Here is a 13,208-nt window from a genome sequence, read left to right as displayed (position 1 = left end):
ATCCCATCACTCCCACCACGATTATTAACCTGTCTCTTGCTGTCCTTCCTTTCAATCTCACTTCGCATACCCTTTTTCTTGCCTTCAACCTACCACCTGTTCCCTGTTGGCATGATTTCCATCCCACTGCTACTCTAAACCTCCCTGAGTAGCAAAACCCAGTGAGGATATTCATTGCCCTCCAGTTTCAATGCAAACCATCTTGTTTGTACAGGACCCGCCTGCCCTGGAAGAGAACCCAATGATCCAAAAATCTGAAGCCCTCCCTCCTGCACCAACTCATTAGCCACATATTGAACTGCATTATGTATCCACTTCTCCCTTCACTCACGTGGCACAGGTAGTACTCCTGAGATTATTGCTTCACAAGTCCCACTTTTAACTTTCTATCTATCTCTTTAAAACTTCTTTGCAAGACATCATCTCTGTTTCTATGTCACTCGGACTAGTATGTACCATGACGACTAACTGCACGCCCTCCTCTCTCAGAATGACCTGCACTTGTTGTGAGATGTCCTTGACAACACACCATCCTGGAGTCTCCACTGCAGCCACAGAAAGAACTGTCTACTCCCCTTACTATCCAGACACCAGTCATGAATCACTCTGCCTCACTTCCTTTTGTTGCCTCAGAGCCAGGCGTGGTGCCAGTGACCCAGCCACTGGTTCTGGCCTCTGAAAGGTCATTCCCTCCCAACAGTATCCAAGGAGATATACCTACCTGTTAGTGAGGGGAATTGCCACAGAAGAACCCTGCATTGTCTGCCTTCTACTGGTGGTCACCCGTCGATCTGTAATTTGCACTTTCGGTGTGACCACCTCACTAAAGCTCTCATCTATGGCATCCTCAGCATCCGGGATGATCCTGAGAACAGCTGACTGCACCTCCAGTTCCTCAACCTGGTCTATCAGAAGTTGCAACTGGATGCACATCCCACAGAACGTGAGGTTCCCCAACTTCCCCCATCTTGCAGGAGGAGCATTCCACTGCCCTGACTGCAATGTTGTACTAGGTTCAAATGTTACTGATTAACAGGAATCGAGAAACCTTATCTAATTCTTACTTGCTCCTCACCAAAGCCTCTTGAACTAAGGTATCTGCTCTCCTCTCCGACACTGGTCTTTTCTCACAGTAGCTGCTCTGCTTGACCCTACCTTCCTTTTATTGTCCAAGTTACTGCACAACTAGTCAGCCAATAAGAGAAGCTTAAATAAAAATCCTGTCCTGCTGGCTCTCTCCTACCCCCCCCCCTCACCCCGCCGCTGTATATGATTTTAGATTTACAACAGTCATTTGACAAGATGCCACACAAGAGGCTGGTACATAAATTAGAAGCTTGTAGTATTGGACAAAGTGTACATAGAACAGTACAGCACAGTACAGACCCTTTAGCCACGAAGTTGTGATGACCTTTTAACCTACACTACGATCAATCTAGTCTTTCCCTCCATGTTTCTTACAATCAGGCACCCACCACTCTCTGTTTAAAAAAAAAACCCTTGACATCTCACCTAAATTTTCCTCCTCTCACCTCAAAAGGAAGTATTAACCATTGCCTCCTTGGGGAAAAGCAGCTGGCTGTCCTCTCCGTCTACACCTCTGGTAATCTAGTAGGTGTACAAGCATGAATTGAAAAATGGCTGTCATATAGAAAACAAAGTTGGAATAAGTGGGTCCATTTTAGGCTGAAGCGAGGACCTGGAGGAGGTTGCTGCTGTCCGTACCACTTGGCGACAACTGCGTAGGGACGGGGTTCTTATTCTGGAGATGGAAAGAACAACCAGAAGACAGCAGAAGAGAGCCAGGAGAAATGCAGTCATGGTTGCCACCACTACCACATATACATGTCCCACCTGCAATAGAGCTTGTGGGTCCAGGATAGGACTGTATAGTCATCAAAGATCTCACTGTTAAAGGAGTGGACGTCGTCATCGGATTTCAACGGACAACCGATTGGATCGGATTGGAAGGGATGTAACTACCAAGTACCCCATAGATTACACAGTAGCATAGCAGATTTGGGGTTCCATACCTACTGCTATCTGTAAGGAGTTTGCATATACAGGTGGGCATCCTTTGGGTGTTCCGACATTCCAACTTCATACTAGTTAGGGTTAATAAGTTGCCGGCAAGCTATTTTGGCACCAGAAACACGGTGACACTTGCGGGCTGCCCCAGCACATCCTTGGACTGTGCTGGTCGTCAATGCAAACGACACGTTTCTCTGTATGTTTCAAAGCACACATAACAAATAGGAGTAATCTTCCGATTGTTTACTATTTACCTTAGCAAGCTGGAGGAGGGAATGAAACGCATGCTTTCCAGGTTGGTCGATGATCGGAAAATAGGTGGAAAAGTGTGTTGCGCTGATTCTGCAACAGTTAGATTGAACGACTGGATAAAAACCTGGCAAAGCCAGCTTAACGTGGGGAAGTGTGAGCTCATGCACCCTAGTAAGTGGAATCAAAAGCCAGATTATTTTCTAAATGGAGAGACTGAAAATGAGCGAAGTTCAAAGGGATCTCATAAATTGGGAGGCTGAAGCAACAGGTAGTCAAGAAGGCAAATTGCATGTAGATCTTTATTACAAAGGGATTATAATATATAAGCATTGGGGAGGGGTTACATGAGCCTGAAGATTCAGATTAAATGGTTCAGGAACAGCTTCTTCCCCTCTGCCATCAGGTTTGTGAACAGTCCATAAACACCACCTTGCTATTGCTTATTATCTTGCATTATTGATTTATTTACATAATTTATAATAACTTTGTTTTTGCATTGTACTGCTGCTGCAAAACAATACATTTCACACCATATAAACCAGCGATAATAAATCTGATTCTGTTCTGGTACACGGAATGAAATGCCAGAGGAAATAGTTGAGGGAGGCATCATATTAATAACATTGAAAAGACGGGTACATAGATGGGAAAGGTTTCTAGAGATTTGGGCTAAACACTGGCAAATGGGACCAGCTGAAGCAGGAATCTGGTCGGCATGGTCCTGTTGGCCCAAAGGGCCTGTCACCAGGATATGATTCTGTAAATAGACTGAGTGCGTGAGTCACCCTCAAAGCACCAACTTTCATGCTAAAATGACAAACGGACTGCTTTATTGTCAGCAGTCCATTCCCAACACTGTCCTGAATACATGTCAAATGAATCTAAAGTAATCAATACAGAGCACGATTGCAGGGAAAGAGCAGCGAAGAGCGACAATTGAATAGTCAGCAAAGGCGCGATGGGGAAACGGGTCTCCCAGGCAGTTAAGTAACAAAAATACTCAGAATGGTAAAAACAGACCAAATTACCAATGTTTGATGCTATCTTGTACCTGCACCAAGAGTGAAATCCAGTCCCAAATCCTTTCTATTCCCAATTATTCTTCATCTCCATCCTTTTCCTTCTCCCCACCCCTATTCCCTACTCACCCTCACCTCACTCTCCACCTCCCACCCACATTCTCCTCCCTTATTTCCCTTACCTCTCCCCTTCATTCACGACCTTCTCCTCCCCAACTCACTTCCCACTCCCATCCCCCTCACTCTTTACCATCTTCCCCTCCGTTTTCACCCTCATCTCTTCCCCGCTCCTCACTCATCCTCGCTCTGTTCTCTCCGCCACTCCTCAACCCCTCCCTATTCCCCCACATTCTCCCCTCTCACCCCTTCCATCACCTCTGCTCTTCTCCCCCACCCCCGAAACTCACCAAACAAAACTCTCCCATCTGCTCCTCTCTTCCCCTCCCCGTTTCCCGGGTAACCGCAGGTTCCAAGGTCAGGCCCAGTCCTCGGGTTCTCCTGTCGCCTCCTCCGCCGCTTCCCGCCCCGGACGGACTCCGGGGAAGGAGTCGCCCGCTCCCGAGATGCTGAGCAGACTGAGTGCCCTACTGCAGCAGGCCGTGGAGACGGTGAGGTGCTGGGGCCGAGGCCGGGCGGCGAGCAGCGGGTCCTCAGCTCCGTCTAGCCGGGCCTTCGCAGCTCATCCGGGGGGTTGGAGAGGGGAGGAAGCCGGGGCTGATCGGCGCAGAGCGGCCCGTGTGGCGAGCTGAACTCGGCAAAGGTGCAGCAGGGAGAGGGAGGCGGGGGAGTGCGGGGTCTCCCTCTCCTTGTGGATGAAGGGAAGGGGGAGAAAGCATGGGTGACCGGGATAGTGGGTTTGGGGGGAAGTGGCAGCAGGGCTCTGTTGTTGAACCCACTGGATCGATAATGATTAGACCACAAAACCACAGTTAAATAAAATGTGATTATAATGACAGAGACTTTAAGGAAGGAGAATATGAAACACTGAAAATAAAAGACGGTGGGGGGGGGGGTGTTACAGAGAGAATGTGTTAAAGGACCACCCAACTTTAAACGTGGAAAAACTGTAAGGAAAACGTACAGGTTCCGGCAATCATTCCAGGGACTGAAAGATTACTATTGTGGGATTGTTGTTTAATAGCGTTAGATAAAGGAACCACATCCTAGTTAACTTAATCCAAGAATATAAATTAAGCTCCAGGAGGCTAGTTATCCCCTTGTTCCGTTTAGGAAGAACACAACTTTTACCTCAGCACTACTCTCCTGCACAAGCCCCACATCCCTTAGCTCTGTTAAAGTATGAAAATTATTTAACCCTTTTCTTGAATAGACATGGTGGTTGAGTTCCACAGCTCTCTTGGAAAACAGAACAGGGCAGAGTCCCCCTGTGGCTGTAGCCCTGAATAATAAGTAAAGTACATTGTGGGGACAGGACGGCCTACCGGGGGAAGCTCCAGCAACTGGATCTCTGGCACTGAGGCTGGCTCTGTGGCTCAGAAAGAGAGAGAAGAGGAGTGCATTAATGATAGGGGATTCTGTGCATGTGAGATACCTGCATGGTATGTTGCCAAGGTCAGGGATATCTCGAGTTGGGTCCACAGCGTTCTCAAGGGAAAGGGTCAACAGCCAGAAGTTGTGGTACATATTGGTACCAAAGAGAATATAAAGGGTTAGGTAGAAAGCTGAAGAGCAGGACCTCAAGGGCAGTAATCTCTGTATTGCTGCCTGTGCCATGCACCAGTGAGGGTAAGAATAAGATGATTTGGCAAATGAAAGTGTGGTTGAGGAATTGGTGCAGGGGGCAGGTTTCTGGATTATTGGGATCTCTTCTAGGGAAGGTAAGACCTGTGCAGGAAGGATAGGGTACATCTGAATTTGAGAGAGACCAATAAGTTGCAGGCATGTTTGCTAGAGCTGTGGGGAGGATTTAAACTAATTTGGCAGGAGGATCGGACCCAGAATGATGGGGCTGAGGATAAGGCAGTTGTTACTTAAATAGACGCAGTGAAGGGTGGGCAGATGGTAGGGCAAAATCGCAGTGAGTGGGACGAGTTGAAGTGTAACATGTGGGCCAAATCAAAAAGGGTTATGAATACAGGAATGAAGATGATATATTTGAATGCACACAGTATATGGAATAAGGTAGCTGGTCTTGTAGCACAGATGGAGATAGGCAGGTATGGTGTTATGGGCATCACTGAGTTGTAGCTGAAAGAAGATCATAGTTGGGAGCTTAACATTCAAGGATACACATTGTATTGAAAGGGCAGGCAGGTAGACGGGGGGAGTGGGGTGGCTCTGTTGGTTAAAAAATGAAATCAAATCCTTAGAGGTGACATAGGATTGGAAGATGTAGAATCTTTGTGGACAGACTTCAAAACTGCAAGGGTGTAAAGGCTCTGATGGGAGTTATATTATATACAGGCCTTTGAACAGCAGCCACGATGTGGGGTACAATGTATGATAGTCAAGGGTGATTTGAATATGAAGGTAAATTAGAAAATCAGTTTGGTGTTGGAAAAGGGAGAGGGAATTTGTAGAATGCCTACAAGATGGCTCTCTAGAGCAGCTTGTAGTTGAACCCACCAGAGAAAAGGCAATTCTGGATTGGGTGTTGTGTAATGAACCAGATTTAATTAGCGAGTTTAAGGTAAAGGAACCCTTAGGATCATAATATGATAGAATTCACCCTGTAGTTTAAGAGGGAGAAAATAAAATCAGTTGTATCAATATTACAGTGGAATAAAGGGAATTACAGAGGCAATGAGAGGGGAGCTGGCCAAAGTTGATTGGAAGGGGAGACTAGCAGGGATGACGACAGAACAGTAATGACTGGAGTTCTGGGAACAATTCAGAAAGCTCAGGGTAGATACAACTCAAAGAAGAAGTGTTCTAAAGGGAGAATCTCTGTCAGGGGAGTTGAGTATAGGAGCAAAGAGGTCCTTCTGCAGTTGTACAGGGCCCTGGTGAGACCAAAGCTGGAGTATTGTGTACAGTTTTGGTCTCCAAATTTGAGGAAGGACAATCTAGCTATTGAGGGAGTGTAGCGTAGGTTCACGAGGTTAATTCCCGGGATGGCGGGACTGTCATATGTTGAAGGGGAAATCTTGCCTGACAAATCTTCTGGAGTTCCTTGTGGAAAGAGCAGGCAAGGTAGACAAAGAAAAGGCAGTGGAGAGCTGGCTGGTGGCGCAATGACATCAGCGCTGGACCCGGGAGCGGAGGTTCCTGGGTTCGGAACCAGTTGGGTCCGCTCCCGAGTACGCTTTCCATCCGTGCCGGGTTGAGTGTCGAGATCGCAATTCGACCTTGTAAGATAAAGGGAATATACTGTGAAAATGTCTGTGTGAGGAGTGGCCCGCCACACAGTCTCTCTCTCTCTCTCGCTCCGCGCCTTGTAAAAGCCATGAAAAAGACATCATCACGGACGCGCGCACGCACACACAGACTCGCATGCATGCAGGCACACACCAAAAAAAAAGTCAGTGGATGTTGCTTACTTGTATTTTCAGGAGGCCTTTGACATGGTGCTGCACATGAGACTACTTAACAAGATAAGAGCCCACGGTATTACAGGAAAGATACTAGCATGGATAGAAGATTGGCTGACTAGCAGGAGGCAAAGTGGAAAAACGGGGGCCTTTCTTGGTTGGTTGCTGTTCCACAGGGGACTGTTTTGGGACCACTTCTTTCCACGTTATATGTATATCAATGATTTGGATTATGGAATTGATGACTTTGTGGTCATATGTGCAGATGATATGAAGATATGTGGAAGGGCAGGTGGTGTTGAGGAGTCTGCAGAGGATTTAAACTTGGGAGTCCCTTTGCATCATGCAGGTTAACTTGCAGGTTGAGTCGGTGGTAAGGAAGGCAAATGCAATGCTAGCATTCATTTCAAAAGGACTAAAATATAATCGCATGGATGTAATGCTGTAGCTTTATAAAGCATTGGTCAAACTGCACAGAGTATTGTGAGCAGTTTTAGGACCCTTATTTAAGAGAAGATGGGCTGGCATTGGGGAGGTAAATGAGAATGATTCTGGGAATTAAAGGTTTAATATATGAGGAACATTTGATGCTGTGGACCTGTTTGCTGGCAGAATCTCACTGAAACCTATCAAATATTGAAAGGCCTGATGGAGTGAATGTGGAGAGGATGTTTCCTTTTGTGGGGGTGTTTACGACCAGAGTGCACAGATTCAGAATACGGGGACATTGCTTTAAAACGGAGATAATGAGGAATGTCTTTAGCAGAGGGTGATGAATCTGTGGAATTCGTTGTCACAGATACCTATGAAGGCTAAGTCATTTGGTATATTTAAAGAGGAGGTTTATAGGTTCTTGATTAGTCAGGGTGTCAAAGGTTACAGAGAGAAGGTAGGAGAATTGGGTTGAGAGGGAAAATAGATCAGTATGATGGAATGGCGGAGCAGGCTCAATGGGCAGAATGGCCTAATTCCGTTCCTACGTTTTATGGTCTTATAGTACAACTCAGGAACATGCCCTTCTCTCAGGCTGTGAGACTAATGAATACCCTGCTACCACTGAGGTCTCGTCAGTAGGACAGCGAGCTCTTTACTGTTTACCTGTGCTGTGCACTACATGCATTTTCGAATTGTACTTTTCTAATTTATTTGTGGTAATATTTTGTTTAATGTGCTGTGTGTGACATATATATTGTGGGTGCACTGTGGGCCAGAGGTTGGTTGTATATATGTATAGTCAGACGATAATGAACTTGAACGTGATGTTATTGCAAACTTATGATGCCTAATTAAACTGATTCCTTCCACACGCACATAGTCCCGTATCCTTTCATCCTCTGCATTTTCATGCACTTATAGAGTCCTAGAGCACAACAGCACAAAAACAGGCCCTTTGGCCTATCTAGTCCATGCCAAAATATTATTTTGCCTAGTCCATTGACTTGCACCTTGACAATAACCTTTCATACCCCTCCCATCCATGTACTTATTCAAACTTCTCTTAAATGTTGAAATCGAACCTGTGTGCACTAAATATCACCAACAGCCATCCTGGCAGCACCTTCCAGACAGCTAGCAGGGGGATTAAAACCTGCTCTGTACACCTCCTTTGACTTTCCCCCTCTCTTATTAAATGCCTGACCACTAATATTAGATGTTTTGACTCTGGGAGGACAAAAGATACTGGCTTTCTAAATCTGTGCATCTCATAATTTTATAAACTTTTATCAGGTCTCCCCTCAGCATCCACCATTTTAGAGAAAACAACCCAAATGTTCCGAGCCTATCCTTATAGCACACATTCTCTCATCCAGAACTGAATGCTGTACTCCAGTTGTGCTGAAGCAGTTTTTTTGGAGATCTCTATCCAAGTCTTTTGGATAGCTAGTTTCCCAAGATTCATGACCAAGAAATGTCTTCTCACCTCAGTCTTGAATGCAGACCCACATCTTGAAACTATGACCTCTGGTTCCAGACATCCCAGCCAGCAAAAAACACAGGCCTGTCAAGCCTCTTAAGAATTTTGTATTTTTCAGAGGTTGAGTTTCCTTCTTGTAAACTCAAGAGATAATAGGCTCAATTGTCTATATTTTTCCTGATATAACTAATCAACACCCTGAGAGTCAGTCTGAGAAATCTTCATTGTATTCTGTCAAAAGTATTGGTGATGAGCAAATTACTGTAACAAAATGAGGAGGAACAGAATTTAGAGGCACAGTTTAATGAAGGTCAGGCAGCGGGGGTTGTGGAGGATTGTCTGGGGTTTATGTCCAGGACTGTTTACGGTTGGTTCCTGAGATGATATCTGTGAATGGAAGGGCATTTTACCAAAACAGGGTTTTTGAATGGGTTTGGGAACAGTGCTGTTGAACGGTGATGTCTGGGACCAGCTGACTGGACATCTGTGGATACTACCTGATCTGAGGTTGATGTCTAGGAGTGGAGGACAGGATAGTTTGAGGTGATTACAATCATCCTGGGAATGGAATATGTCAGGGCTCGTCCTTGGGAGGATGCCTTTCCTGGATTTCTGTTGGGGTGATGTAGATATGGAGGGAGGTGAATGGGTGTGGAGGATGGGAATTTGAGGAGATGGGAGGCTGGTAGTCAGGACTGGGAAAGAGGTCAAGGGGATAGGGGAATTAAGGAGGGGAGATGATGAGAACCAGCTCTGTTGGTGTCTTGGGGTTGGTCTTAGAATCATAGAGCGTAGAAATGGCCTAATCTCAAATAATAATGAGGCTGCCTACAGAGAAGAGGTCATCACCCTGACACAGTGGTGTCAAGAAAATAACCTCTCCCTCAATGTTGCCAAGACAAAGGAGCTGGTTGTGGACTACAGGAGGAATGGAGACAGGCTAACCCCTATTGACATCAATGGATCTGGGATTGAGAGGGTGAACAGCTTTAAGTTCCTCAGCATAAACGTCACCAAGGATCTCACATGGTCTGTACATACTGGCTGTGTGGTGAAAAAGGTACAACAGTACCTCTTTCACATCAGACGGTTGAAGAAGTTTGGTATGGGCCCCCAAATCCTAAGAACTTTCTGCAGGGGCACAATTGAGAGCATCATGACTAGCTGTATCACTGCCTGGAATGGGAACTGTACTTCCCTCAATTGTTGGTCTCTGCAGAGAGTGATGCGGACAGCCCAGCACATCTGTAGATGTGAGCTTCCCACTATTCAGGACATTTACAAAAACGGGTGTGTAAAAAAGGGCCAAAGAATCATTGGGGACAATAGACAATAGGTGCAGAAGTAGGCCATTCGGCTCTTTGAGCCAGCACCGCCATTCACTGTGATCATGGCTGATCATCCACAATCAGTACACCGCTCCTGCTTTCTCCCCATATCCCTTCACTCCGCTATCTTTAAGAGCTCTATTTAACTCTTTCTTGAAAGCATCCAGAGAATTGGCCTCCACTGCCTTCTGAGGCAGAGCATTCCACAGATCCACAACTCTCTGGGTGAAAAAGTTTTTCCTCAACTCCGTTCTAAATGGCTTACCCCTTATTCTCAAATTATGGCCTCTGGTTCTGGACTCCCCCAACATCAGGAACATGTTTCCTGCCTCTAGCGTGTCCAATCCCTTAATAATCTTATATGTTTCAATAAGATCCCCTCTCATCCTTGTAAATTCCAGTGTATACAATCCCAGTCGCTCCAATCTTTCAACGTATGACAGTCCTGCCACCCTGAGAATTAACCTCGTGAACCTCACTCACTCTGCACTCACTCAATAGCAAGAATGTCCTTCCTCAAATTTGGAGACCAAAACTGTACACAGTACTCCAGGTGTGGTCTCACCAGGGCCCTGTACAACTGCAGAAGGACCTCTTTGCTCTTATACTCAACTCTCCTTGTTATGAAGGTCAACATGCCATTAGCTTGAGTCACCCCAACCATAAACTTCCAGCTGCTACCATCCGGGAAACGGTACCGCAAAATAAAAGCCAGGACAAACAGGCTTCAGGACAGCTTCTTCCACCAGGTCATCAGACTGATTAATTCAAGCTGACACAACTGTATTTTTATGTTATATTGACTATCCTGTTGTACATAGTATTTATTATAAATTGCATATTGCACATTTAGATGGAGATGTGACCTAAAGATTTTTACTCCTTGTGTATATGAAGGATGTAAGTAATAAGTCAATTCAATTCAATTTGGCCCAACTCGTCTATGGAGACCAAGATTCCCATTTAAGCTCGTCCCACTGGCCTGCATTTGGTCCATGTCCCTCAAAACCAGGGGCTCCCAACCTTTTTTATGCCATGGACCCCTACCATTAACCGAGGGGTCCTTGGATCCCATGTTGGGAACCTTTTCTGTCCACATATCTGTCCAGGTACCTTTAAATGTTAATGTACCTGCCTCAACCACTTCCTCATTCCATACACTGACCACTCCCGGATGAGAACGTTGCCTTTCAGGTTTCCTCTCACCTTAAACTTATGCCAACTGGTTCTTGATTTCTCAATGCTGGGAAAAAGACTGTGTGCATTCACCCTATCTATGCCCCTTATAATTTATACATTCTGTAAGATCATCCCTCATTCTATCTTACAGTGAGAAAAGTCGCAACCTGCTCAATCTCTCTCCATAACTCAGTGCTTAGAGTTCCGGCAACATCCTCATAAATCTCCTCCGCACTCTTTCCAACATAATGGCATCTTTCCTACAGCAGGATGACTAAAACTGAACGCAGTATTCCAAATGCAGACTCACCAAAGACTTTTATAATAACATCATGTAATATCCCAACTTCTGTACTCAATCTCCTGACAAATGAAGGTGAGCATGCCAGCAGCCTTCTTCACCACGCTGTCTACCTGTGATGTCAGTCTCAGGAAACTGTACTTGTATTCCTAGGTCCATTTGTTCTTCAGTTCCCCAGGGCTGCTACCGTTCACTGCCTTACCCTCATTCATCTTGCCAAAATGCAATATCTCGCTCGATAAAGTTGACCTCAATTTACCATTCCTCAGCTCTCTTACCCAACTAATCAAGTTCCCCCTGTAAATTCTGAAAACCAAATAACGGCACCACCTTATTTTAGTGTTGTCTGTAAATATGCCTTGTACATCCTTATCTAAATCATTGCTTTAGATGGCAAACAACAATGGGTCTAGCACCAATCCTGGGGACCATTACAAGTTGTAGGCCTTCAATCCAAGAAGCAACTCTGATTATTATCCTCTGCATCCTGCTATCAAGTCAATTGCATATCCATCTTGTTAGCTCTACCTGAATCCCATGCAATCTGACTTTCTGTATCAAACTACCACCATGAACCTTATCAAAGGCCTTAATGAAATCCATATAGATCAATCTGCTACAATACCCGTGGTTACTTCTTCAAAAAACTCAATCAAATTTCTGAGTCATGGATCTCCCATGCACAAAGTTGTGCTGATTATTCTGAATCAAATCTTTTTCAAGTGCATGTATCCCTCAAAATCCCCTCCAATAATGTACCTACCAGAGGTGTTAGATTTACTTGTCTGTAGTTCCCAGGTTTTTCTTTGCAGGCCCTTCTTCAATAAATGCATAATAGAGGTGCATAGGGTGTCAGGATTTGTTGGGGATCAGGATGCTTGGGGATGCATATGGTTATATGATGTGAGAGGGTAATTTGGCTCACAGGATTGTTTAGGGAGGCATATTATCTAAACATGACAGTGTGGGGTCAAGTGTGTTGGTGATGGACACAATGGAAGTTTGGAATCCGGATTGTCTGGATTAGTTTTGGGGAGGTAGAGCTAGGGAAGGTGGTGTGTTTGGGGGCAGGGCTGTCTAAGCCTTTTGGTCAGGACTAGGCCTGTGCAGAGATGGTGAGCAGGATTGTCAGGATAGTGTTTAGCTGTAGCATTGTTCAGGAGTACTGCCAAGGGCTATGCCATGGAACAGGGTGGGATTGTCTGAGAGTGAGAGAAGAACTCGGCTGCTGTCTGGAGTTGTAGAAAAGACAATCCTGGCGTGTTGTATGGGGGTTGGTAGGCAGGTTGCATGTTCCTTAGTGGTTGCTGGACAGGACAGTCATTGTATTGGGGCAGGACCATCAGGGAATATTGTCTAGGGATAAGCAATTGTTCATCTGCCTGTTGACTTCAGGTGGATGTCTTAGTCTGTTTTTGATGAATGACGTTGAAGGTTCAGGGTGATCAGGAGGTGGGGACAGTACTGTCCAGGTGAAGTTTGGAATTCTTTAAGGTACTGTTAGGGTAATATGGGGATGAGCCTTTGGTCAACTTTGAGGTAGAGAACAGGAGTGTCCAGAAATCCTATCAGTCAGAAGGGGAAGGGATTGTGTGGGAGTTGGACAATGATATCTAAGGATGGTTCTGGAGCTGCTGGATGTGGTTTGGTAGTCCATTATATTTCATGCTGTCTTTACACGTTGCCCTTTGA

General features: G+C 45.4%; 1 protein-coding gene across 2 annotated transcripts in view; it reads left to right on the top strand.

The window, feature by feature from the left end:
* The first annotated feature begins 3,572 nt into the window (after positions 1-3,572).
* The window catches only part of LOC134350923 (FHF complex subunit HOOK interacting protein 2A-like), a 70,150-nt gene continuing 60,514 nt past the window's right edge, over positions 3,573-13,208 (top strand). Inside the window, exon 1 of one of the 2 annotated variants that reach the window (XM_063056766.1) lies at positions 3,573-3,910. In XM_063056766.1, coding sequence (XP_062912836.1) covers positions 3,866-3,910 — 45 coding nt within the window. In that variant the 5' untranslated portion in view covers positions 3,573-3,865. The remainder of the gene's footprint in view (positions 3,911-13,208) is intronic. The other variant, XM_063056765.1, reaches the window with a different exon arrangement.

This window comes from Mobula hypostoma, chromosome 8 (assembly GCF_963921235.1).
Source record: "Mobula hypostoma chromosome 8, sMobHyp1.1, whole genome shotgun sequence".
NCBI lineage: Eukaryota > Metazoa > Chordata > Chondrichthyes > Myliobatiformes > Myliobatidae > Mobula > Mobula hypostoma.
This window is presented reverse-complemented; position numbering and strand designations above follow the sequence as displayed.